Consider the following 25,457-nt stretch of genomic DNA (forward strand, 5'->3'; position numbering starts at 1 on the left):
AGTAAAGCAAGATACTTTCATAAGTATTTGTTTGTTGTCGTTAATTTTTGAGCAAAGTCACACTAGGCTATATGCTGTATCTACTGCGTGGAATCTGACCCTGGATTTTAATTTTGTAAGTCTGTAAGCTAACTGCTGTCCCACAGGAGAACCTTCTAGAAGTAATGCATACGAAAAAGGACAAATAAATTTCAGAAGCAAACACTAAGATTGAACATTTCAAAAACATTAGAGATGAGTAGAAAGAGTGGTCATTCCTTAATAATGTGTATCACATTATGATCCTCTTAATTACATAGATGGGCCAGGCATGGCCAAATGTTTAAGGCACTTGACTCATAATCTGCAGGTCACAAGTTTGAATCCTCATCACATCAAACATGCCTGCCCTTACAGCTGTGGGAGCATTATACTGTGATGGTCATTCCCACTATTCGTTAGTAATATGGTAGCCCAGGAGTTGGTGGTGGGTGGTGATGACTTGCTATATACCCTCTAGCCTTACACTGCTAAATTAGGGACAGCTAATGCAAGAAGATAGTCCTTGTGTAGCTTTGCATGAAATTCCAAACAAATAGATTACATAACTGATTTTCTTTCAAAATATGCAATTAACCAGATCTCAGTTTTCAAATTATGAAGTAGATTAAAGTAACTTTATATTAATTATAATGTATGTTTGATTGGTTTCTGATATCATAATATTAAAAATAGTTAAAGACAAATAGGATTTAAATATTTGTTTGTTGGTTGAGCATCACACAAAGTTACTCGAGGACATCTGCAATAACCATCTCTAATTTTGAAAGAATAGTCTAAAGAAAGGACATGTAGTCAACATTACCAACCAAAAACTCTTGAGTACTCTTTACTGATGAATAGTGGGATTTACGGTACATTATAATACTTCCAGAACTGAAAGGTTGAGCATGTTCGATGATAAAATACTAACTAGTAACCCACAGATCGCAAGAAAATTGCCATAACCACCAGCCTTGATTTGGCATTTTTTGTTGTCATTTAAGATGTCAATTTCTTGATAAATTGCCAAAGTGTTTATACATTTCCAAAAAATTTAATCACTATTTTCCTACATTATTTATCATGCATCCCCACCCCCCCGTGGCACAGCAGTATGTCTGCAGACTTACACCTCTAAAACCAAATTTTGATACCTGTGGTGCTCAGAGCACAGATATCTCATTCTATAGCTTTGTACTTAATTCTAAACAAACAAAGCAAACAATTTATCACACTATCACCCATTTAATCTTGTATGTAAAAAAAATATGATAAATGATTTTGTATTTGAAAAATAACAATGATATTAACTGGATTCTTTTGTATTGCATAAAAGATGTTATATCATGGATAAAAAAAACTGGTTTAACAGGTAGTATTAGTAATGTTATAAATGTTTTCAATCAGCCAGTAGCTTCCATTTCTGTATTGTTTGCTTAATATTGATCCAAACGGGTTGAAAGGTTCTGCAAAATATCGTTTTTTAATATTATGTACTTTTAGTAGTGATTTATTTACATTCCACATGTTAAAAAACAAACTATTTTGCAGATGCATTGTAACTTTTCATTTTTTACATACCACAATTAGATGTTTTCATTCACACATTGGATTCGAGTGTCACCATGTAGTTAGTGTGCCATACTGTGAATCTGAAAGTCAATGTTTAATGGCACAGAGCTGCACAAACATTCCCTGTACATGAGATTGTAGGTTTGTTGAAAGAGTGATGGTTAAATCCCACTGTTCATTCGAGTAGCCCATGAGTTGGTGGTGAATGCTTTTCATTAACCGTCTTCCCTCTATAAGTTCAAAGAAAGCTGGGGAAAGCTAGCACAGACAATCTTTCTATAGTTTTATAAGAACTTTCAAAACAAATGTACCTTATACATTAACATTTATGCTCCAATATACTAAAATGAATTTGATTTTTTTTCTGTGCACATTTCCATTAAGTGTTTAAGTAACTGGAAAAAAAAAAAAGCACTGTGGAGGAAGTATGGTAAGAGAACACTTTATGGGCTTCACTCAGGTTGTACAATGTAGGTTTATCAACTTTTACTATGGTAAGAGAACACTTTATGGGCTTCACTCAGGTTGTACAATGTAGGTTTATCAACTTTTACTATGGTAAGAGAACACTTTATGGGCTTCACTCAGGTTGTACAATGTAGGTTTGTCAACTTTTACTGCTTTGGTAAGTTGCACCAGCAGGTCATAAAATTACCATGACCTTTATCATGTCAGTGACATGAAAGTGATTATGAGTAGAGTAAAAGTCCATGAAATGTCATAGGTCCTAGCCATAACAATATGCTTCTATTGTTTAGTAAATATTATCAAAGAGATATTAATCTCCATAAAAGTAATTTTAATAATTAAGATTGTTCCTTAGTTATGCACTGTTAACTTATACAAGACAACTAGGTTAAAATTACATTGTTCCTCTTCAAGCCAACAATCACACAAAACATAGGAGAAACTTATGAGGGGAAATGTTCCCCCTTACTTTTTCTAAAATTACAACCATACTAAAAGTTTTAATTGTCAGTAATTTGCTTGAGACATTTTTATTATTTTAGACAGAATAACTCTCACGTCTCAGCTGCATGCCCTGACACCACATACTTCTGAAATCAAAGCTATGCCACTATTAAAAACACACATTTAAATGTCAAACAAACAATTTTGCTTTCATCAGATATTTATGATTTTTATATACCTTCTTTTCAAATGACAAATAGGGGCTGCTTTCATTAAGGAAAGAGTACGTTTATCAAACAAAAGAAATTTCAAGCCACAAATTTAAACCGTATTTCTGTTTTCATACTGATTTGTTTTAAGATATAAGTCATGAACACTCCAATATTGATTTTTATACACTGTAGGCACCACCTACTCACCTTCAGTATTTCCCCCAGCAGCTGTTAACAGCCAGCCATTGGGTTCAGCTCAACAGGTAAGTGTGTGATAGATGTAGAGTAAGTGTTAGAACACAATAGGTGAAGAGTGTAATAGATGTAGAGTAAGTGTTAGAACACAATAGGTGAAGAGTGTAATAGATGTAGAGTAAGTGTTAGAACACAATAGGTGAAGAGTGTAATAGGCATAGAGTAAGTGTTAGAACACCACAGGTAAAGTGTATAATAGGTGTAGAATAAGTGTCAAAACTCAACAGGTAAAGTGTGTAATAGATGTAGAGTAAGTGTCAGAATACAACAGGTAAAGTGTGTAATAGATGTACAGTAAATTTGATAACACAAAAGGTAATACGTGTCATAGATGTAGAGTAAGTGCTGCAACAGAACAGGTAAAGTTTGTAACAATTATAGAGTGGTAGAATACCACAAGTAAAGTATATAATACATGTAGAATAAGTGTTTTGACACAATAGGTTAAGTGTGTAATACATGCAGAGTAAGTGTTATGACACAATAGATTGATGTAATAATTAAAGACTGTTATAAAACTGTAATTATTGTGATTGTGAATTACTAATGTGTATGAAGTAAAAAAGGAAACTTGACTTATTATGTCTCGTATTTGTATGAAAATTCACATGCGTACATGGCAACTCTCAAATGTGTAGTACGGCTTTGAAATGTGTAAGTACGGTTATCAAGTGTATAAGTACGACTTTCGAGTGAGTAGTAACTAGTACAGAAGTATCGAATTTCTTATATATTTAAAAACGACTGGTATGGGTAGAGAAAGCACTAGTAGAGGAGCGAACAACGTTTCAACCTTCTTCGGTCATCTACAAGTGGGTTTTCTCGTCATCATGGATTATCGAATTTCTCACTATACGTGTGCACCTAATAGTAATAATGGGATGTAACAACGGTTCCCTCATCAAATCTGACGTCGTACAACTTCGAACTGGTAGCATACGTCACGTCAGGGTGATAAGACGTCATTCTTGTCAGTTGTAGCCCTTCCAGCCTGAAATGTTAGGAATTCAATACAGAAATACCACTGAAATTTAGTTTTGCTTTTGTTTCTGTCTCCGAAAACACTTATAACAAGCATCATCAGATTACTGTAAAGCTATAAATATGAACACATTAGATCTAGACGAGTGATTAAATTAATCCGAGTGTAGTTCTATCTGAAGATAACGGATAGTTTAGACTATTTTACATGGGAATACTGTGAAGAAGAGATGTTATAATGGCCAGCCAGCTGATACAGATTCATCTTTTGTTTGTTCACTCCCGTATATAAAACACATTAATGGTGTTAATTGACTAAATATTAGGATTAACAGTTTCTGTAATAACGCAAACCCCAAGAAACTTTACAAGAACCAGAAAATATAGCAGCAAAATATCTTTAAATGTTAAAGTAACATGATTCACAACCGAAAAGCAATAACCAGCATGACACCATGGCATAGTCAGTAGTCATAACCATAAAAGACAGGTGTCAGTCGGGCACGCCTGATTTCTCCGAATTTCGTTGGTTACACGAGTCCAGTTCCAGCTTCTCTCCTATAATACTCTCTTTTCATTGCCCGTTCCCATTTTAGCTGAATTAAAACGTTAACATAGACATAAGTAACTCCTACAATTTGTCACTTTTTCTGCTGTTTCAAAGACTATCAAGGCGGGAGTTTCTATACGAAAGATTTATTTAGAATTGAGTGAAATTAATTTACCGTTTATTAGGAAGAGAATATTTAAACGATGATAAAGAAATGTACAATAATGCAATTGATGTGATTACAAAATAACTGTGATCTATTAATGTTGGGTCAAGGATCAATACTGGGAAGAGACATTTTTTTGGTAAAGGAGATATTGTTCATAGTAAGCTTTGGTTTTCTGAAGCTAGAAGGTTCTTTATTTGTGTTAGTCTGTTTGTGAGCAACAAAGTTGGAAATGCATACTTGAAGGTTCAAATTTGGTAGGCTTTGATTTCACATCGTTTTTGACGGACTTTTATACTAGAAGTTACTAAACAGCTTATAACAATTCACAATTATCATTAACGACCAGCATGTAATCATTCGGAATAACCTGTAACCATTCAAATCCAGCACGTAACAAACCATAATCATCAAGTTGTCATTCATAACCAGCACGTAATAATCCAGATACAGTTCTTACTGTTGTATAATAAGGACGAGATAGTCCAGCATCTTATGTTGAGTATTGAAAGCCAACAAATATTTGTCTAGGACCATCACGTAACAACCTATAACTATCTGTACTCATCCAGAGCCAGCGTGCAACAATCGATAATTATATGTAATCGTCCAGAACCAGTACGTAAAAAATCTATAATTATCTGTAATTATTTACAACCAGGATGTAACAACCTTCAATAGTCGGTCAAATATCATGTTCTGTTACTTTTGTTTTGTTTTGATATAAATGAAAATGTAGTGGCTGTGAACTTACCTTCTGATTAACAGCTGGTTTTCGTAACTTAATCTAGCATTCTACGAGGGCTGTTTAAAAAATACGCGGACTGACGTCATAAAACAAAATGTACTTTATTTAGAAGTTACAGGTCTGGGACCCCTTCAAAGTACTCTCCTCCCCAACGCACACACTTATCCCAACGGTGTTTCCACTTGTTGAAACAGTCCTGGTACGCTTCTTTTGTAATGTCCTCCAGCTCCTTTGTCGCATTTGCCTTAATCTTGGGAATCGTCTCAAATCTTCTTCCTTTCAAGGGTCTTTTGAGTTTGGGGAACAAGAAAAAATCGCAAGGAGCAAGGTCAGGTGAGTAGGGGGGGGGGGAAGAACCGTGATCGAGTGTTTGGCCAAAAACTCACGAGTTCTGAGGGCTGAATTTCGCAGCAACGCGGTGCATCTTCAATATTTCGGTCAAAATCTCGTAGCAAGATCCAGCTGATATCCCACACTCTTCAGCAAGCTCCCTGACAGTCAGACGTCGAGTTGCCCGCACCAGGGTGTTGATTTTGTCGACGTGTGGGTCGTCAGTTGACGTGGAAGGACGTCCAGGACGCTCATCATCTTCAATGGACTGTCAACCATCCTTAAAACGTTCATGCCACTTGAAACATGCCGTACGCTTTATAGCAACATCACCGTAAGCCGTGTTAAGCATAGCAAAAGTTTTAGTCGCAGATTTTCCAAGTTTAACACAAAATTTCACAGCAAATCGTTGCTCCTTCAGGTCATTCATTCTGAAATCCGCCAAACGAAAAAATCGCACTTCACTTAAAACCTCGTAGCTAATACACAAATGAAGATATCTGCAATCGGGAAAAGGCGTTGTAATCTGCTGATCTGTGCGAACCTAGCGACATCAAGCGGATTCCCCTGGAACCAAATGGAGCCGCGCAATTCAAACAGTCCGCGTATTTTTTGAACAGCCCTCGTAAATTGGAATATTTTTCAGAGATGGAAAGGGATTGAGAAAAATTCCTTAAAATAAAACATCGGTTGGTACTACTACTGATGCTGGTTTTAGTGTAACAATGTTCTGTTATTCGACACAAAAGTGTTATTTAATCAAAATATATTTCGTAGTACCCAGTATTAAAATGTGCAGGACAGGATTTTCTTTTCATAGAAGCACCAGAAAACGTTAGCAAGATAAATGGAAAGATTGAATCCAGTAGCTACTCCATCAGTCTGTTTATAAAGTTTTTCTGTTAAGCATAAAGTGTGATTATTTTGTGTTAAAATGTAAAAGTGTTTTTAAAACATCTTTAGTCATACACTGTATAATTTAATTCACAGTAAACACACAAGGCTAAAACAAAGTCCCATAGTTGCGTATAGAAGTATATTTGTAAACGATGACTCGATATTACAACTAGTATAATAATCATTACTATAAACTGTATCAGTTGTAAGTTACTGATAAGTTCAAAAGCGTCTTTAAGAGAATATTCATTTTCTACAAACTCTTTCAAAAATAGGATGAAAAACCTTACAAATAGATGTAATCACAGGTGCCTACACTAGAGGCCATTAATCTGATTCGGAATCATATTATTATTTTATAAATAATGGAGGGAACTTCTTCATGATGAACAAAGATGAAATGAAGAGCAACTTTTTAGTTGAGGATGACACTTGCGAAGAAAATCTTGACGTTTCGAAATTATTTCGTCTTCTGGTCAAAAATCTTACAAAATCATCCTTTCAACAAACGCCATGACTTTCTCCATTAGTGTTATTTTCAACAGGCAGTTGCTGCTAATTTCACCTTATCTTAATTCAGGATCAGCACATACTCGTCCAGAAATCATGTACATCCCAGACAAGCATAACACAATGTATCAGGTAGCTGGTTATGCTAATAAGTTGATTATTTCACTCGTGTGGTTTCTTCTAACTCTTGTATTTCTACAGATGTTTGATTTTTTCCACCTTATTTTTATTTAGATGTTAAAAAAATAATAATAGTCTGCTGTGTCACATTTCCTTATACTTCCTGTTCATGTCCTTTCGCTAAGCCTACTGAGTTGATTCTAGTGACTTCCGGTTTTCCAGGGTATAGATTACAGCTCCTACACAGGATACAGTCAGACCGGATATCATTACTATCCTAATCAGAATTACGGGGCTTACTTACCTACTGTAAACGGTAAATCAACATTAGGATTGACCAGCTCACCTTCCGGAACATATCAACATTCATCTCTTCCTGCTCTTATAAATGGAGGTAAGTGCAAAATCTGTCAGATGGTTTCTAGTTTTCTCACAAGGTAGCACTGTTATTCTTGAAAACGAAAAGAAAAACCAGATTTGACTTTTGAAAATCAAAATTTATAGTATTAACTCCGATTTGAAACACAGCCATAATCAAAAGAAACCACGAAACTATAACAGTGAAACCGGTATAGGAGAATTTGGTTAAAGAAATTAACACTGTGGTCATCAAAGCGGTGCAGCTACTTGTGTTAGATATCATGTCATGACTGGTAACACTGATTCATACTCCGCTCTAAACAAGATGTAGAATTCAAACTGGTTAATATTCCATTCTTAACATAACATGTAAACTGGTTCATATTACGTTCTCATCTCGATGTAACGTTTAAACTGGTTAGTATTTCATTCGTAACCCGACGTAACGTGTAAACTGGTTCGCATTCCATTCTTTACCCCACATGCTATTTACGCTGGTCCGTATTCCATCCTAACCTCATATAAATTTAAATAAGCTTATACTGCATTCTTAGCGTAATACAATGTGACTTCATTTTTACCATTAAACTAGTATGTATTACACGGTCTGGAGATTTTTTATATTTTTTCTGTCCATAAGGAACTGACCAAAGGAATATAAAGACGTCATTCATTTTATACCTAAAATGCATTGGAGACACTTATGTTATTAGGGACTTTGTAATCAATAAAATCGTGGATCCACAAATTATATTTCGTGCATTAATAGTTTAAAAAAAAACATTCAAAACGTGAATGGACTCAACCATAATTGTAGTGTTAAACAATTTATAGTCTTGTTGTATGTGTTTCTGTTCTTTTCCTTGGGCCGGAGGTGGCTAGCACGCTACCATTGTGAAAAGTGATCTCCGCATTTTAGAGTCGTGGGTGCGTTATAACCCTGCTATTCGATTTGATAAGAGTGGTCCAAGACTGAATACATCTTAGTAACTTTCCCTTCTACATACACGGCTCTTAACATTGAAAGATATTGGTGTTTACTATGTCTGCAGTTATCTTGCATATTAATGTTGGTTAATGAGTATGTGCTTTAAAGATTATTCGTATTATGGATGGCTATGCGTTGATGGTAATTGTGTATCCCTACAGGGAAATTAAAAAATGGGTTTTTCTTACTCGGTCAAGAGTTCAATATTTTTTTGTTTTGTTTCAATAAAGATGATTGTGTAACATTGTACTTACATCTCCGTTATTCTCTCGCACTCCATCTATTTAGTCATCTGTCTATACATCCTTCATTTCTTCCATTCATCCGCCTATCTACCTTCTATTCATCCATCAGTTTCTTCTTCCATCCATAAACTTGTCAATCCTTCTATATATTTGCTCACCCACTCTTCTATCTGTTTATGAATATTACTTTATTGTACTTGTTCTGTTTCTAGTCTTCTTGTTTCGCACTCTATTTTGTGTTTTGTCATTAACAGTTAGTAGTGACCTTTACCCAATGTATAAACAAAGTGATATAAGGTGTAACAGGCAAAAGTAACTGGTAATCGATGTACGTGATATTCACCACTAGCGACCTCTGTAAACAGACAACGTAAAAAGGCGTAAAAAGAAGTCGTAACCAGTGTCTTATATACGTGAATTTCGCCACTAAAGTAGTTTTATAAATACAATATAAAACGCGATATAAAGTGTAAGAGGAAAAGGTAACCAATATCCGATACACGTGATTCTTATCACTAGCGACCTCTACAAACAGAAAACGTCATATTTAGCGATTATTTGTAATGGCTTATCAAATGACAACTAAATGTCACACACCGTTGATAACTAGGGTTAGAGAAGGAGAATAATTCTGATGTATAGACTGAATACATTTTAGTAACTTTCCACATACACGACTCTTAACACTGAAAGATATTGGTATTTACTGTGTGTTTACTATGCATGCAGTTATCTCGCATATTAATGTTGATTTGATCATATATTTCTGACTACTTGGATATTTAAACTGTAGTATAATTATCAGGTGTTAAAAACAGAAACATGTTTAAACAAGTTATGGCTTGAAGTAGAAACCGTTGGAATCTGTTTGTTTTTTTAATTTTTGTCAGAGAATCTGCAGTACACAGAGAACTCTATACCTCCTAAAGAAGTTGATACGTCAAATGTCGGTAAGAAAAGTGAGTGTTTTTTTTTGTTGTTTTTTTTATAAAATACGGTGTAGACATACTAAAAAGAAACATTCATTGACCTTATAATGCAGAAGAACAAATATACTGCTTGCTTAAACATCACTCTTAAATTATGTGAGACCCAGCATGACCAGGTGCTTAGGGCTCTTGTCTCGCAATCTGAAGGCCGTGAGTTCGAATACCCTTCCTAATAAACATGTTCGGCCTTTCAACTGTAGGGGAGTTATGTTGTGACGCTCAATCCCACTATTCTTTGTCGAAGATTTGTGTGTTTGTTTTCTTATAGCAAAGCCACATCTGGCTATCTGCTGATTCCACCGAGGGGAATCGAACCCCTTATTTCAGCGTTGTAAATCCGTAGATTAACATGTATACTAATGTGTTTAAAGCTTTAAAGATCGTTCGTATTATATATGAATACTGAGTTCTATAAAATTGTGGTATTGTGATTTATTATAATTTGGCCTCCTTTTCCCTACTAGATTCTAGTAAAATTAGTCGTAGTCGAGGTCGACGTCAGACCAACCCGTCCCCTAACCCTGACAGTACCTTGGAACGTGTGTTTGTATGGGATCTGGACGAAACCATTATCATATTCCATTCTCTCTTAACAGGATCTTTTGCTACTCGCTATGGAAAGGTAAGAATACACTAAGTACTCTACTTGTCTAAGCATCTGTTGAGAAAGTAAGAACAATCTGGTAACCCTATTTATCTCGGCTTTATAGCGTTGGTTGTAATTCCATTTCTCTGATTTTTACAACCTCTTATGATAAGGTAATAACCCCTGTAAGTTGTTTTAACTTATTACGAGAAGTTAAGCATAACTCCTGTAATTCCGTTTATTACAATATTACAGCTTGTCATGGAAGGTACGAAATTAGAAAAGTCCAATGATTCTATGTATGTAAATTTAATCGAACTATTACTACACCAGTGTCATGAACAGAAAGCATAGCATCAGTTAATAGTAGACAAGTGACATAAACAGAAAGCGACAATTAACAGTAGACAACTGACAAACAGAATGCGTCAGTAAATACGTACTGATAAGAGTAGTGGTACTAACGATTGTCAAAAATATTACAACATTCTAAAAAGTACAACTGTTTCTGTTCAAATTGAAATTACAGACAGCGTGACTTCCACTGTCATGTTGAAACGAAAATTAGTCACTGAAACACTTTGTCCTCCGGGCATGTAGGACAGAACCTCGCCTCAACTTACACAGGAAAGCTCGAGTTTCTTGTAACACGGCAAAACGTGCCGTATCATGTTTCTTTTACAATTTCGCCCTGAGCTGAACCACACAGGAGTTCTCATGTCACGTGGGAACTCAATCGATTAGGAGAAATAAGCTAGTGGAAAGTAAAGATTGATTCTTCCTGATGTATAAAAAGAAGCCAAATATACTGAACGTACTAACAAACAGTAAATCAAACCAGAAACATAAACAATGAAACAGAGAGTCAAATCAGAAATTAAAAAAAAATTAAATAATAAACCGAACCAAAAGTGTCAAAAGTTTAAAATTAACCAAACTAGTAGCTTATATTACTTAACAATAAACCAAATCAAAACTTAACTAAACCAGGAAGATGCATCTCTCAACAATAAACCAAGTACCAAATGTATGTAGAATAACAATGAATTAAACCAGGAACATACATCAATCAACAATAAACCAACTTAGAAATATTCTCAACTTAACAGTTAACCAAATGGAGAACGTAAATAAGTTAAAAATAAAATAAATCAGGTACGTTTACAGCTAAACAATGATTCAAACCAGGAACGCGTACAACAATAAATAAAAAATGCACTAAACAATAAACCAAGACTCATTACTGTGAAATTAACGTACTAATGATTGGTTTGGTTTGTTTTGAATTTCGCGAAAAGCTACACGAGGGCTACGTGCGCTAGCCGTCCCTAATTTAACAGTGTAAGACGAGAGGGAAGATAGCTAGTCATCACCACCAACCGCCAACATTGGGTTACTTTTTTTACCAACGAATAGTGGGATTGACCGTGACATTATAACGCCCCCACGGCTGAAAGGGCGAGCGTGTTTGATGTGATGGGGATTCGAACTCGCGATCATGAGATTACGAGTCCAGCGCACTAACCACCTGGCCACTTTAATTATTGTGCAAAGGATATTATCATTACCCCTTGACGTAAATTTTCTTACAAGCATCTGGTGATCCTTTAAAAAGCGTAAATACAATGTGAAACAGAAATTACCAGCCAGTAATAAATGAGAATTAGAGGACTGTAACGTGTAGGTACTCAATGTTTTATACAATATACAATCGGTCTCCTTATGGAGTCAGCTCCTGTACTCTGTATGAAATGAAGGAGCACGGAGTAAAAAAAAAATCAGTGCACATAATATGAAATTTTTCATTATTTCGAGAATAATTACCTTAAAATACACGAAAGTTTTTTAAAGCGATGTTTTAAACGTATATGTGATATTTGGAAAGACTGCTTTCCTACTGGTAAACATTTATACGCTCTCACTCTAGACATACATTTGCCCATTCTGATGTATCATATTCAACCCTAGAGAGAATTTAGTTACACTTAAACTATAAATGTTTACTATATTCTCAAACTAATGCGATCAAATAGTCAATAACTGCAGTAAACCATCATGAACCGTACCAGCTAACTACTAGCTATGTTTATTATCATAACAATGTTTAAAGTTAGTTACTATATGAAGTAATCCTTCTGTATTTGAGCATAAACAAGCCATCATAGAAGATAAATATAAAATTGTGAATTTTAAAACCTGGAAATATAGACCGTAAAAAGTATGGAAACAAAGCTGAAGAGGCCTGGCATGGTATCTGGTTAAGGCACTCGGCTCGTTATCCGAGGGTCGCGGGTTCGAGTCTCCGTCACACCAAACATGCTCGCAATTTCAGCTGTAGGGGCGTTATAATGTGACGGTCAATCCCACTATTCGTTGGCAAAAGAGTAACCCAAGAGTTGGCAGTGTGTGTGGTGATATCTATCCCTGTAGTCTTACACTGCTAAATTAGGGACGGCTAGTGCAGATAGCCCTCGTGCAGCTTTGCGCGAAATTAACACCAGACCAAAGCTGAAGATACTATAAACATTGCTTACTTTTTTACGATCCGTATTTGCAGGTTTTTAAATTCCCAATTTGTATTTATTTTGTATACCTTAAAGTGAACCAAGTCAGTATTGTACTGAAGAATGAATGAATGAAACCAATAATGTAAACTTATATTTAGATATTACACTACTTGTCCACTTGGTACTATATAATACCTTAGATTTTCACTAGGTATAAAACAGTGTGGTCCCCTAGATATTACAAAATATAATCCCCTAGATACAAAACAATATGACACTCTAGATACTACAAATATATTCCCTTATATACTAAATGATATATATGGTACTCTCAATTTTGAAAATAAAGTTTCTTATTTAATAAACAATTTGATATTATCGATATTGCAAAATAGTAGTTCCTTGATGTGAGGTCAAACTTTAGAAAGTGCTCGATTATAGAACTTCTTAATTTTCTTTATGGTTAGACACTAAACAATATTTTACCCTAAGCATTACAAAACTATATTTCCCGGATACTAACAATACCCCGGATATTTCAAAATATAACTCCCCAGATACGAAACATTATGGTAACCTAAGTATCTTGAAACATTGAACAATATAATGCTTAGCCTGTAAGTTGTCATGGACTATCATATTTATTTCTTTCCCTGATTGTATACATTCTACAATAATTTATTGTTTGTCATCTTTTCAATCAACTGCATTACTACATAGTATTTAATCTGTGTAAATATTGAAAGATGGCGTCTTGCTATGCATGGCGTGTTTCGATTATATTCAATTTTATCTTTAATAAAGCATTATCTTACTGAATATATTTTTGAAGACTGTGATATATACTAATTAGATATTTAGTTTTCACATTTTCTCTCCTTATCCATTTGTTCTCTGCCAGTTTGGAAAACTGTGCGAATAGTCAATTTTTGTGTAACAATGGTTTTTAATGTTTCCTAATGCTGTATGTAACCTTGACCATATTCAAACGTGGTTAGAATTTTCTTGTCGTTTCTAACCAGACTTTCATAATTTATGTTCTTTCTATAAATCACTTTGTTTTCGTCGTTTGCAACCATCAAATTCATCCTCATTCTGATAAAAGCTAATGCGTCACAATCCCTTGTCAATGATGGTGACATTTCTAATAACAGTGAGCCCGAGCTATTGGAGCGGAATTAGAGGAACGGGAGAGTCATGTTACATTATGAAAGGAACTCAAGTTACTCGAACGGCCTTGGCTGAAGCTGCGGCCATTATAGCTGCTGACGGCGCTTTATATTATCTGACTTTCATCCACGAAACATTTCTGTATGTACGTTACAGGCCCTGAAAAAACAAAACTTAAAGAAGAGTAACAAACCTGTCTATTTCACCCTTATGATGACGCTAATAGGACATTACTGCTTGTAATTAGTTTGAAAAACGTGCTTTATACATAAAACTCAGGTATAATGGCATGTATTCTTTTTTAATGTCAAAACCTTCGTCTGTTCCAGACTGTGCAAAAAGTGATATGTAAAAAACCGCAGTATAAAACAATGGCATTTTATGATATCCTCAGTCATTTGTTATAATTTTAATTAGACAATGAAATAGCAATAAACATTCGAAATGTCATAAAGTACGATATGGTAACACGATATGAACATCGAATTAAGGTACTAAAACTTGTTCCACATATTACTAACTACAAATATAAAACTATAAATATCTTCACATTCGATGAAACCTATAGTTCTCTAGAGAATATGATAACGTTTTATTCGAATTCTTCTTGCTTCATAATTAATGCGCAAAACAATACAAAGGGCCACTGCTCATACATGCAATGACCACTAATTTTGAACAAATAGGATAGAACAATTGACCATTTAGTAAAGTGTAACTGCTCATAGTCCTAAAGTGCTTAGCATGATTTTGCGGTAATATGCTGAGAATCTGGAACTATTGTGGCTCACCACTAAGCCACGCTCGGCCCATTTTTTTTAAATGTCATATTTAATAATGCATGTTATCCCAATAAGAGAAAGTAGCTTTAGCTTAAAATAACGACAAAAATGTTTCGAATGTTTATTTCTTTAATTTATTATTCAAAGAATAATTTAACGTCGGGGAAGATTATCACCAATAAAGTTAACAGACGTAGCTTAGTATGTATTTAATGTGAATCCTGAGTTCGTACTCGTGACATTTTGCCACAAAAACGCGTTCCGCACTTTGGGACCGAGGGAACGCTAAAAGATTGGCAATCAAGTCACATTTAATTGAGATGATTAAGGCATTTGTGTCTTAAAATCCCCGTTGCACCATATATACTCGCTCTTAAAGACGTAATGGTCAATTTCACTATTCGTTGGTAAAAGAGTAACACAAGAGTTGGTGGTGGATGTTGGTGACTATCTGCCTTCTCTCTAATCTTATACTGCTAACTTTAGAGCGGCTAACGCAGATAGCTTTCGTGTAGCTTTGCTCGAAATTCAAAAACAAACAAAAAAACAGTCCAATATTTTATAACCACAGAGGTGCCATCTAGTGTCAAGTTTAAGAATCGCATGAAATTTCATATTCTCAATTAGTGATATGTAACTGTCTTCACACTAAATGAAACCGATAATTCTTTAGAGAGTACAATAACATTTTGTTCGAATTCTTTCTTCATAATTATTCTGCAAGTTCATAGCTTTGTGTATTAATAATTAAATGCATCCCAATGAATGATAAGTACCATTGGTTTTATATTAGGTGGGTGACGTATTTAAAATTGTTTTTGAATTAGGTAACCACGAATCTTTGCAGTGTTTGCACGTTATAACAGAACATGTTTGTGATAAGATATAGAATACTTTTGTGGCAAAACAAAATTGAATAAATTTGTGATAAGACAGCACAGTACATTTATAAATAGAATTTGAACCATAAATATTTCCATAAACAAGAAACTAGGTGTTTGAATTTACATTTTGTTAACATTTTAAAGCACTTGCACTGCTGATAAAATAATATTTCAACTTAAACGAAGATATTCCAAGTTGAAAAGATTAAACCCTTAACTTAAAGTATACATAATTCAACGAAGTCTGTGTTTATTTCTTACACAAGATTGGTTCGATGTATGCAAAACAAATACCTCAAAGCCTAACCTTAAAGATATTTTAACATAATAAAAATGTTTTGTTTCTAACAGGATGCCCCAATGGCTGTATCGCTAGGCCTAAGGATGGAAGAAATGATTTTTAATTTAGCTGATGCTCACTTCTTTTTTAACGATTTAGAGGTGAGTGAACTTATTATCATGTGTTTATTACTAGAAAATAATTTCTTCTTCGTGTGTACACGTAGATGATAATTGGAACATCCAGAATGTTATGTGTTACAGTTAGGATGTTTCGAAAAACTGTTTATTTATATGAAGACAGTACTGTGAACAAGAAGCATGTGGATGATCTTGTACCCTAAGATAACACATGGAAACAGTACCTGAATGTTTTTGTTGCTGTTGTTTTACGTATACAAAGTTATTGGTGTAGAGTAATTAATAAATGTTGCAAGTAACCTCCGAAATTCAATCATTACAATATTTGATGCTAGAGATTAATTAATGTTTTACTGTTACAGGAGTGTGATCAAGTTCATATTGATGACGTTTCAACAGACGACACTGGCATGGACTTGAGGTAGAATGATTATTGTTTCTACAACCAAAATTTTCAATTTTTCTACAATATTAATAACTTAATGTGGTATATAAGGCCTTCTATAATAACGCTATGTATTTATTCATACATAAGGTAAGGAGTTCCTAAATTTTTTTTTTTTTATATGACTGATCAGTTTAAGTAAATTAAGTGTTAGTGAAACACTAATAAATGTTTCAAAGAAATACTAACACAAATGTAAACTCTAGGGCATCAAGATTGTCCAACCTTTCCTTAACACTAAGAGAAGTAATCACTAAATTCAGTACTTACCCATAAAATATCGATCGGTCCTTTTCTTAAAATCTTACATAGTTGGAAACTATTACTCTAGATATTGCTAAGTACTTGAGCATTTGTTTTCTCCTTGTTTCTGTACAGATCACTATCAATGGTATTCATGTAATTGAATCATCTTTCATATAAATTAAAATATCATTGGATTAATAGATAAAGCAGAGGAAAATTTATAAAAAAATATTAATATACAAATATAAATGTGATAACAGAAAGCTAGACAGTTAGTTATCTTTTATATGCTCATCATGGTTATCAAAACCTGATTTTTAGCATTGTAAGATCCCAAAATAAATATGTTTGAATTGATTAATTTTTACTTTCTGTTGATATGTGAAATGATCACTGCAGTAAATAAGTGATTTTCTTTTTTCCTCTTTGATAAGATTGGTAATATTTGAATAATGAATTTTTTTTTTCCTTCTCCTACAGTAAGAATAGTGACACTTAAATAATTCATGCTTTCTATCAGGTTTGTTTATTTGAAGTTAAGCACAAAGCTACACAATGAGCTATTCCTGCTCTCCAAACCATGGGTACTGAAACCCAGTTTCAGGTGTTACAAGTTTACAGATATATCACTATGCCACTGGGAGGGTGCATGGGGGGTTCCATTATGTATGACAAGATGAGTGATACTGAAATGATAGGTAAATGTTGTTTTGCCTTCTGCTGTAACAATAATGGGGACATTTGAACAATTGTAGCTTTCCATTACGTGTTAAAAGATCAGTTGTATGGTAATGATGGGTAATTTTTGTCCTTTTCTGTGCTGTAATAAGAATAACATAATGTAATGTTTGGGCACAACAAGGGACCTGTTGGTCCATCTCAGCTGTCCCATTCTCTAAAACAAACTAAAACTATTAAATATAGATAATTTAAAGCCAGCCCTTGTCATTCATGTATTTATCGAACTTACTTGTGAACTTATTCAAATTTACTGCCTCCATGACAACCAAAAGCAATCCCTTCAATTGGCCAACCACCCAATTTAAAAAATAAAATTGTATCTCAGGATGGCTGGTATAGGTATTAAAACTTCTACTAATAAAACAGAGAACAACATTTAGACCTTCTTGGGTCATCTTCAGGTTAACATCTATGTCATTAATATAAATCAAAAAGAACAATGATCATAAGGCTGAGCCCTGAGGTACATCACTTGCAATATTAATCCAATTTAACTGAACTCTGTTTATAACAATCCTCTACTTTTTTCCATCAAGCCACTCTTCTATTTAATTAGTTATTCTCCACACCTGAAGAGATAAGTTTTTTGTAAGCCTTTTATGTGTCACTTCATCAAGTGCTTTCTGAAAATCAAGAGACACTAAATCTACACTTTTACCCTTACCTACATATGAAGTAACATTGTCAAAGCACGTCAAGGAATATATGCATTTTAATAGTTGACTTTTTTTCTTTAAAAATTTTCCATATTTGTTCAGTGTCTCTAAATACGTCAGCTGCCCATTTCACAGCAAATAATTCTTACTATATCCCTTCAAAAACTTGTTTTTTTTTTAAATTTGGAATCAAAATATCATTATTTCCAATTTCCATATGTAGTAAAACATCAAGCCTAGTACTGCAAACATTAATGACATGTACCTAAATGTTCCCCAGTTTCCACCCTCTCAACCATTTCTGTATTAGAAGTTAACAATATATTTAAAATAGCATTATTTCTAGTAGGTTCCTTGACAATTGTTGAATAAATCCATCTTCAACATTTTCTAGAAACCTTTCTCCCTCATGATTTGATTCTTAACATTTCCCAGTCAATATGTCTGAAAGTAAAAAGCACTTATAATTATGGCTTCATTAATAGCTGAAATCTTAATCTCACTGTAAAGTTTATCATCATTTTCATGTGATGGTTTGTAACAAATTCCTGCTAAGAGGTTTTTTTTCCCTATGATATCCACAAAAGGAAACCCAATTTAATTCAATCCTATCCATAATATTACCAAATTTAACAAGATGTAACATAGAATTTACGTGTAGAGCCACTCCTTTCCTCTCATTACTGCTCTGTCCCTATTAAATAACCTATAACCATGTATTTCAAAGAAATTTCTGTTATCAAAATCATCTACATTTAACCATGTTTCAGATATTCCCATTATATCAAAATCTTCTATTTCTATCAGTGCCTTTAAGTCATCTAATTTATTTCTTACAGCTCTAGTGTTACAACAGTAACAATTAAGCCTGTTCTTATGACAACATTGATAATGCTTTCCTATGCCAAACTTTCTTCTACATCTCAGTTTTGTTTCATTTAGTTTGTCTTTGCTTTCACCACTGTCTGGTTTTAGTTCAAAATTTCAATTACAGCTGAGTTAATAGTCCTTGCAATCATGCCAGACCCTTTTCTACTGAAGTGATAACCCTCCATTACAAAATGTTCTCTCTCTCACAAGACCAACCAGGTGACCTGCTCATCCTTTCATGTTTGGTGTAAATATCCTGGTTCCTTTGCACCATAAAACACCAACCAACCAACCAACCTTTCCTATTCATATTTATCTTTAAGTGCTTTTATCAACCCCTTGTATTTATTACTAGGCTCCTATGACTTACTCTTCCTTATATTATTAGCCCCTACATGCAAAACAAAGACTGCATCATTGCCAGTTCTTTTCATTTTAGCTCTTGCTCTGTCAATTGTCTTCCACTTATGTGCTCCAGGGTAACATAATCCAATTCTTTTTTTTCCCTATTTACCTTACAAACTATCTTATCCATGTGCCGTGTCACGTAATCACCTATAACTATAATCTCTTTAAGTTCATAATCTATATCCTTTTCTATTCCTTTTGCTTTTCCTCCCTCCAATAGATCTTAGTCTATATAAAGCAAAGGTTGAAATCTTTTTGTCAATGCTCAATATAATAAGGTCTTTTCAATTAAGTTCACTACTTTTAACCCTAATGCTACCTTTTGTAATGCCCTGAATGTCATTGTAAATAAAAGCTTAAGCTCCTCTTGAAGTCTTGCTCTCATTTTTTCCCAGACTTTAGACTTCTCTTTATCTGTTTCTTCAACTTTAGTTGGAATAGCCTTCAACTTTTCCTCCAGTCTGCAAACTCTACATATAAATTGAACATCCTCACTACTAGCTTCCTTAAAAGTGTATAGTAGTCCAGAGTTCCCAGATAAAACCCATTTATTGTACCTATCACACGTAACAAACTGGGAATGCTCAACCCCCAACCTAATCTTAACTATTGTATTATTTGTAGAGTTAAAATAAACACTTGATGCTATAATTAAATACCAATAGATTATTATTAACACTATTAAGCCTTTGTTTGAGAATTAACTAGGTTATAGACTTTATAAAAATAAAACATTGTATTTAAATTGTCTTACAATCTCACTCCAAATTGAATTGTAACTAAACCTAAAACCAACTGCACATTCTAAGCCTAATCTAATACGCTAATAAAATTTAAATTAAAAGCTTAGACCTACTACTTTAATCCCCAATCCTACTAAATCTAGTTTGTTGTGTTTTTTGTTATTCAACTTTAATTTCTAAAGATAAAAATAAAATAAAACTAAATAATATTAAAAAATTCACAATATTATCAGAAGTGAGTTTTCTTACATCTTCTCTTTTCTGTTATGTTCGAGAAGATTAGAGATACTCGAGTGGTTGTTAATTGTGCTTCTTTCTGCTGTAGTGACATTTAAATAATTGTTGCTTTCTGTTCTGAGTGAAAAGGTCACTAATATTATTAAGGATAATTTTGGTAGAAAACTGTTTAGTTATGATGTTAGATACATGGGAGTTAGTGTTACTAAAAAGGTTGAAAGTGTAGTTTTTTTTAAATTTAAATTGTGGGTATGCATGTGTTTACTTATGTTGTCAAAACATTCAAAATTCATTTTAATTTATAACAATGTTTTTTACTGGTAGTAACTACAATTTCCAAGCAGACGGATTCCATACAGCAGCTAACAGTACAAGCCTTTGTCTTGCCACGGGAGTACGAGGTGGTGTTGATTGGATGAGAAAATTGGCTTTACGGTACAGAAAAATTAAGGAAATCTACAGCCAGTATCGGAACTCTGTAGGAGGTAGGAGTTCATTTGAGATATCCACACAAACATCCACACAAACATCCACAAGGATTGATTCTAATATCTGCTTCTACTCTCAGTTTGCAGATGGCATGGTTATCTGGAAAACCTCCTAGATTCCAACTATAGCAGTGACAAATCTACAACCACAGTTAAATGAAATAGAAAATTACTCCAGTAAATGGATAATCAAGATAAACATCCCTAAAACACAAATCATATTATTTAATAAAAGCAAAATTATACTCGTATGGAACTCATCTGCAGGTAGCCACATCAGCAGAATTCCTGGTGGCTATGATTGTAAATTTGATTGGGCTAAACACATAAATAGAATGTGGCAAAGAGAGAATTACACTTGACATCTTACTAGCAATAACAGGGGCAAAACAAAAGAAAATACACATGAAACCCTCAAAACTTGCATAGGTCCAGTGGTAGAGTATGCCTATGCAGCATGTTTAAATGTAACTAAATCACAAATAAACAAGTTATAAACGATAGAAAATTTAATAATAACTAGAGCAAACAGCTCATGGATGCACAAATACATAATTATTGTATATAATTATGCAAACATCCCCATGTTGTACATTTTTCAATGTAGATCAGTATATTACTTTTGTACAAATCTTAACAAACATGAATCATTATGAACACTGAAAAACTTTAACAGATAGTAATAAACCTTATCACCTCTCACTGCTAAATCTGGTAAACTCCTTATAAGTAGCTACTACTGGAAAGACTAGTAACTAGCTATGATGTTAATATTAAAAGGGTTTATTAACATGAATATAGAATTACTGCTTTATATTGATAATTATGGAACTCTTTATGTGAACAAAACTTTGTTAAATAAACGAAAAAAGATAAATTTATATCAGAAAACTCGAAAAATGTACACTATACATTCATGGAAATAGCATGAAAAGAGTCATTTGCATGTGTTGAGAAACTATTGCTATGCACATGTAGTGAATGAATGATGTAAGAATGGGTTTTTCTAGTTACCAGACTGTATTCCACTGAAGAATTAATGTTGTCTTCAGCTCTTTATTTCTATATTTTTAGGAAATTATAATTGTTTACACTACATTTATAATGCTGTATAAATGTTTATAGAATATTTCTACGGAGATATAATTGTTTATAGAACATTCCTAGGGCTCTTAGGACCAGGAAAACGTGACCAGTGGCTTCAACTATGTACTGAAATTGAGAACTTTACAGACACATGGATGACTTTGGCTCTGAAGTGTCTTTTGTTGATCCATTCCAGGTAATATTTATCTTATCTCTTTTCACTCCTACTGATAAGTTTGGTTTTATTAGTTCCTAAATTGTTTTTAATCCAATAAAAATAATACAATTGTGGTGTTACCAACATCCAATCTTTCCTTTCATTTGACACCAATTTTATAACGCACCCTCTTGCCATTAACATCTTTATATATTACACCCTCTATGCATTACCATTACCATATATTATACCTTCTTGGTATTACCATTATTATATATTATACATTCTTGGCATTACCATCACCTATATACATTCTTACTATTACCATCATTATACATTATGCCCTGTAGGCATTACTATCCTAATATATTACACCCTGTAAATATTACCATCTTTATATATTACACCTTTTAGGCATTACTATCCTAATGTATTACACCCTGTAGACATTACCATCTTTATATATTACACCTTTTAGGCATTACCATCATTATATTATACCCTCTAAGTAAAAGAAGCTTAATATCATACCTTCTATTGCATGTTAACAAGGTCACTAATACTATAGGATGAATTAACATGAAATATTACTTTACTTTTGAGTTTTCAGTAGACAAAGTTTACTCTTGTACAATTTGATGATTAACATGTGTTGTGTCACTGTATATCCCAAATATCAGCCTTAGTTCTTGCTTTCTGTCTACATTCAAAATCTTCAACGAAACCTCCTAGATTTGCAGCTTGGTTTCCCAACCAAAAACTAACATTAATACTAACAAAGCCTATATAGTTTAAACTATTTTATTTCCAGAATGTAGTTATTTACTGTGTCATTAGAGGGTTGAATATTGAGCTCATATTTCTTGTATTCTATCAGTCTGGTCTCAAAACATATTCGAATATAATCAAATTGTACCAAACTTCAGCTATCAGCAAACTAGTCATATTTAACCAGATACATTTGACTGCATGTTTCTAATATTTATACCACATATGGTCAAAGAACCATCTCAAATAAACACCTCTTGTCAAACAGTCACTGAATGCATTAAGAAAACAATGTTTAACCAAAGAACTGCTAGTAACCTTGACATTCTCCTTGAAATAAGTGGGGAGGAGCTCAAGCTGGTTTGGTTCAGAACTTTTTATGATGTTCTTTATAGGCTTTTGTTTATTTCTAAAATTTCTAGTCTATCAAATTTTTTACCTCTTTCAAAGATATGTAAAATTTTGGAGATTTTTTTCTTTGATCAACTTGGTGTTTAGTTTGAATAAGGTATGATGCTAAAGTCGAATCCATTTTCATTAGCTTTAGAGTATTCTTAATTTCATTTCATAGAATTGACAAATCAATTGTTAAACATCACTCTTACTATACTTTTTAGTTTTGTCTTTGCTGTTTCACATCATTTTACCTAGATTGGTTGTAAAGTAGAAGGCTGATCTGTAGATTTATTTGTTCAGTGTTTTAAATATTTTGTGAGAAGTTTTTCTGATGTGACTTTTCTTAAACAATTTCTCTTCTTCTTCATGTTTTTAAAATTAACTTTCTTGTACAACATTTGTTGAGAGTAATTTGTTTGATGTCATGACTGATCAGAAAATGTTAAAACTTGACAAGACAATAAACCTTCACTTTATATTGGACATATTGCATTTTTGAACTTTCAGAGGTTTGGATATACACAGAAACCCATCTATATCAATACAATAGGAAAGCCTTTATACCACAATTACTAATTATGCTATTACTATTTTCCTTGTAATGGAAATCATTTTTGGCCTCATAATTTGAAAGAGAAAGGGAGGGTAACACCATGACATTTGAAGAGCATGTGAAGCAACAAGAGAAGGACTGTGATCCAGAGAACACATGACTTCAGATTTTTTTTTTTGTGTGGTTTTCGTGTGTATTGCTGGCAACTAGGAAGTAAATTGGTTCTGCTCCAGGCTAAACAGAACCTAGTGGAACACTATGTGTTGGTTGGTGTCACAGAAGAGCTTGAAAATTTCATAGCAGTGTTGAAAGCTATAGTTCCAAGATTATTTCTTAGTGTTGCATGATATTTCAGAGAAGGAAAGAAGTCTCATTTAAGGAAAACCTACAACAAAATTGATACTATCCCAGAAACAGTTTAGAAAATTAGGATTTCTAATATATGTGGGATGGAAAATGAGTTTTATGAGTTTCCTTTGAAATGGTTCCATTTTGTAAGGAAAAAATAAACTGATTGAATAAAAAATGGAAACCTTCAGGAGAAACAGACATTTTTCTGTGAAAACATATTTGTCCAAGGCTCAAATGATTTGCACCGTTTTATATATATAACAATTAAAAAACACTCTAGAAGCTGCAAATTAAAGAAAATGGATTCGTCCTTTGCATTGAACTTGAATGAAACTAAACAATAATTTGATCTGGAAAAAAAAATGCAAAATTTTACATGTTTGTGTAAAATGCAAAAAAAAAAAAAGAAACTTGATAGCCTGGGAAGTTTAGAAATCCAGAAAATGTTCTAAATGACCAAACCAACTTAAGCTCCTCCATACTTGTCTCATGGTGATTTCAAGGTTACAACCAGTTCTTTGGTTAAACTATACATGTATATAGACTTGTTTGAAAACCATGCCAGTCTTTACCAGGTAATGCCTTTACTGGAGAAACTATAGTAATTAATAAATGACATATCTGTGAAATGTACAATTGTCTTTGTCTTGTTCCTCCAATGGTTTTTAAGTATCAATTATATAACATAATTTTTACAACACCACAAGCCCCCTGTGGTGCAGCAGTATGTCTTACATCGCTAAAAACCAGGTTTTGATACCCGTGGTGGGCAGAGTGCAGATAGCCCATTCTGTAGCCTTTGTGCCTCATTTTAAACAAATTAACAACACCACAGGATCCAAACATGAATGAATATTTGTTTCAAAAACTCAACTATCATGTTGAAACAAACTATATACTCTATACATCTGGATTCCCAGTATTAATACAGTGTTTTGCACAATTAATGAATACCTTGCAGTAAATCAAACACAAAACCAATCGCGTTATATGAAGCTACATTAAATATCTGAAAGCCAAAGCTCCATGTTCTTTTTGATTACACAGACTACTGCTCAAAATATAACTCCACATCCTGACTGATTGCAGACAATACTACTAAACCCA

At 33.5% G+C, this 25,457-nt stretch overlaps 1 protein-coding gene across 13 annotated transcripts in view; it reads left to right on the forward strand.

Moving 5' to 3' along the window:
- The window catches only part of LOC143235467 (protein phosphatase EYA1-like), an 88,956-nt gene that overhangs the window by 41,723 nt on the left and 21,776 nt on the right, over nt 1-25,457 (forward strand). For 8 of the 13 annotated variants that reach the window (XM_076473671.1, XM_076473680.1, XM_076473672.1 and 5 more), the window contains 8 exons: nt 2,910-2,980; nt 7,497-7,668; nt 9,758-9,826; nt 10,321-10,478; nt 16,137-16,226; nt 16,568-16,626; nt 20,876-21,036; nt 22,207-22,321. In XM_076473671.1, the coding sequence (XP_076329786.1) occupies nt 2,910-2,980; nt 7,497-7,668; nt 9,758-9,826; nt 10,321-10,478; nt 16,137-16,226; nt 16,568-16,626; nt 20,876-21,036; nt 22,207-22,321 (895 nt within the window). The remainder of the gene's footprint in view (nt 1-2,909; nt 2,981-7,496; nt 7,669-9,757; nt 9,827-10,320; nt 10,479-16,136; nt 16,227-16,567; nt 16,627-20,875; nt 21,037-22,206; nt 22,322-25,457) is intronic. The other 5 variants (XM_076473675.1, XM_076473676.1, XM_076473677.1 and 2 more) reach the window with 1 other exon arrangement.

The sequence above is a fragment of the Tachypleus tridentatus genome, chromosome 12 (genome assembly GCF_004210375.1).
Source record: "Tachypleus tridentatus isolate NWPU-2018 chromosome 12, ASM421037v1, whole genome shotgun sequence".
NCBI classification, from domain to species: domain Eukaryota; kingdom Metazoa; phylum Arthropoda; class Merostomata; order Xiphosura; family Limulidae; genus Tachypleus; species Tachypleus tridentatus.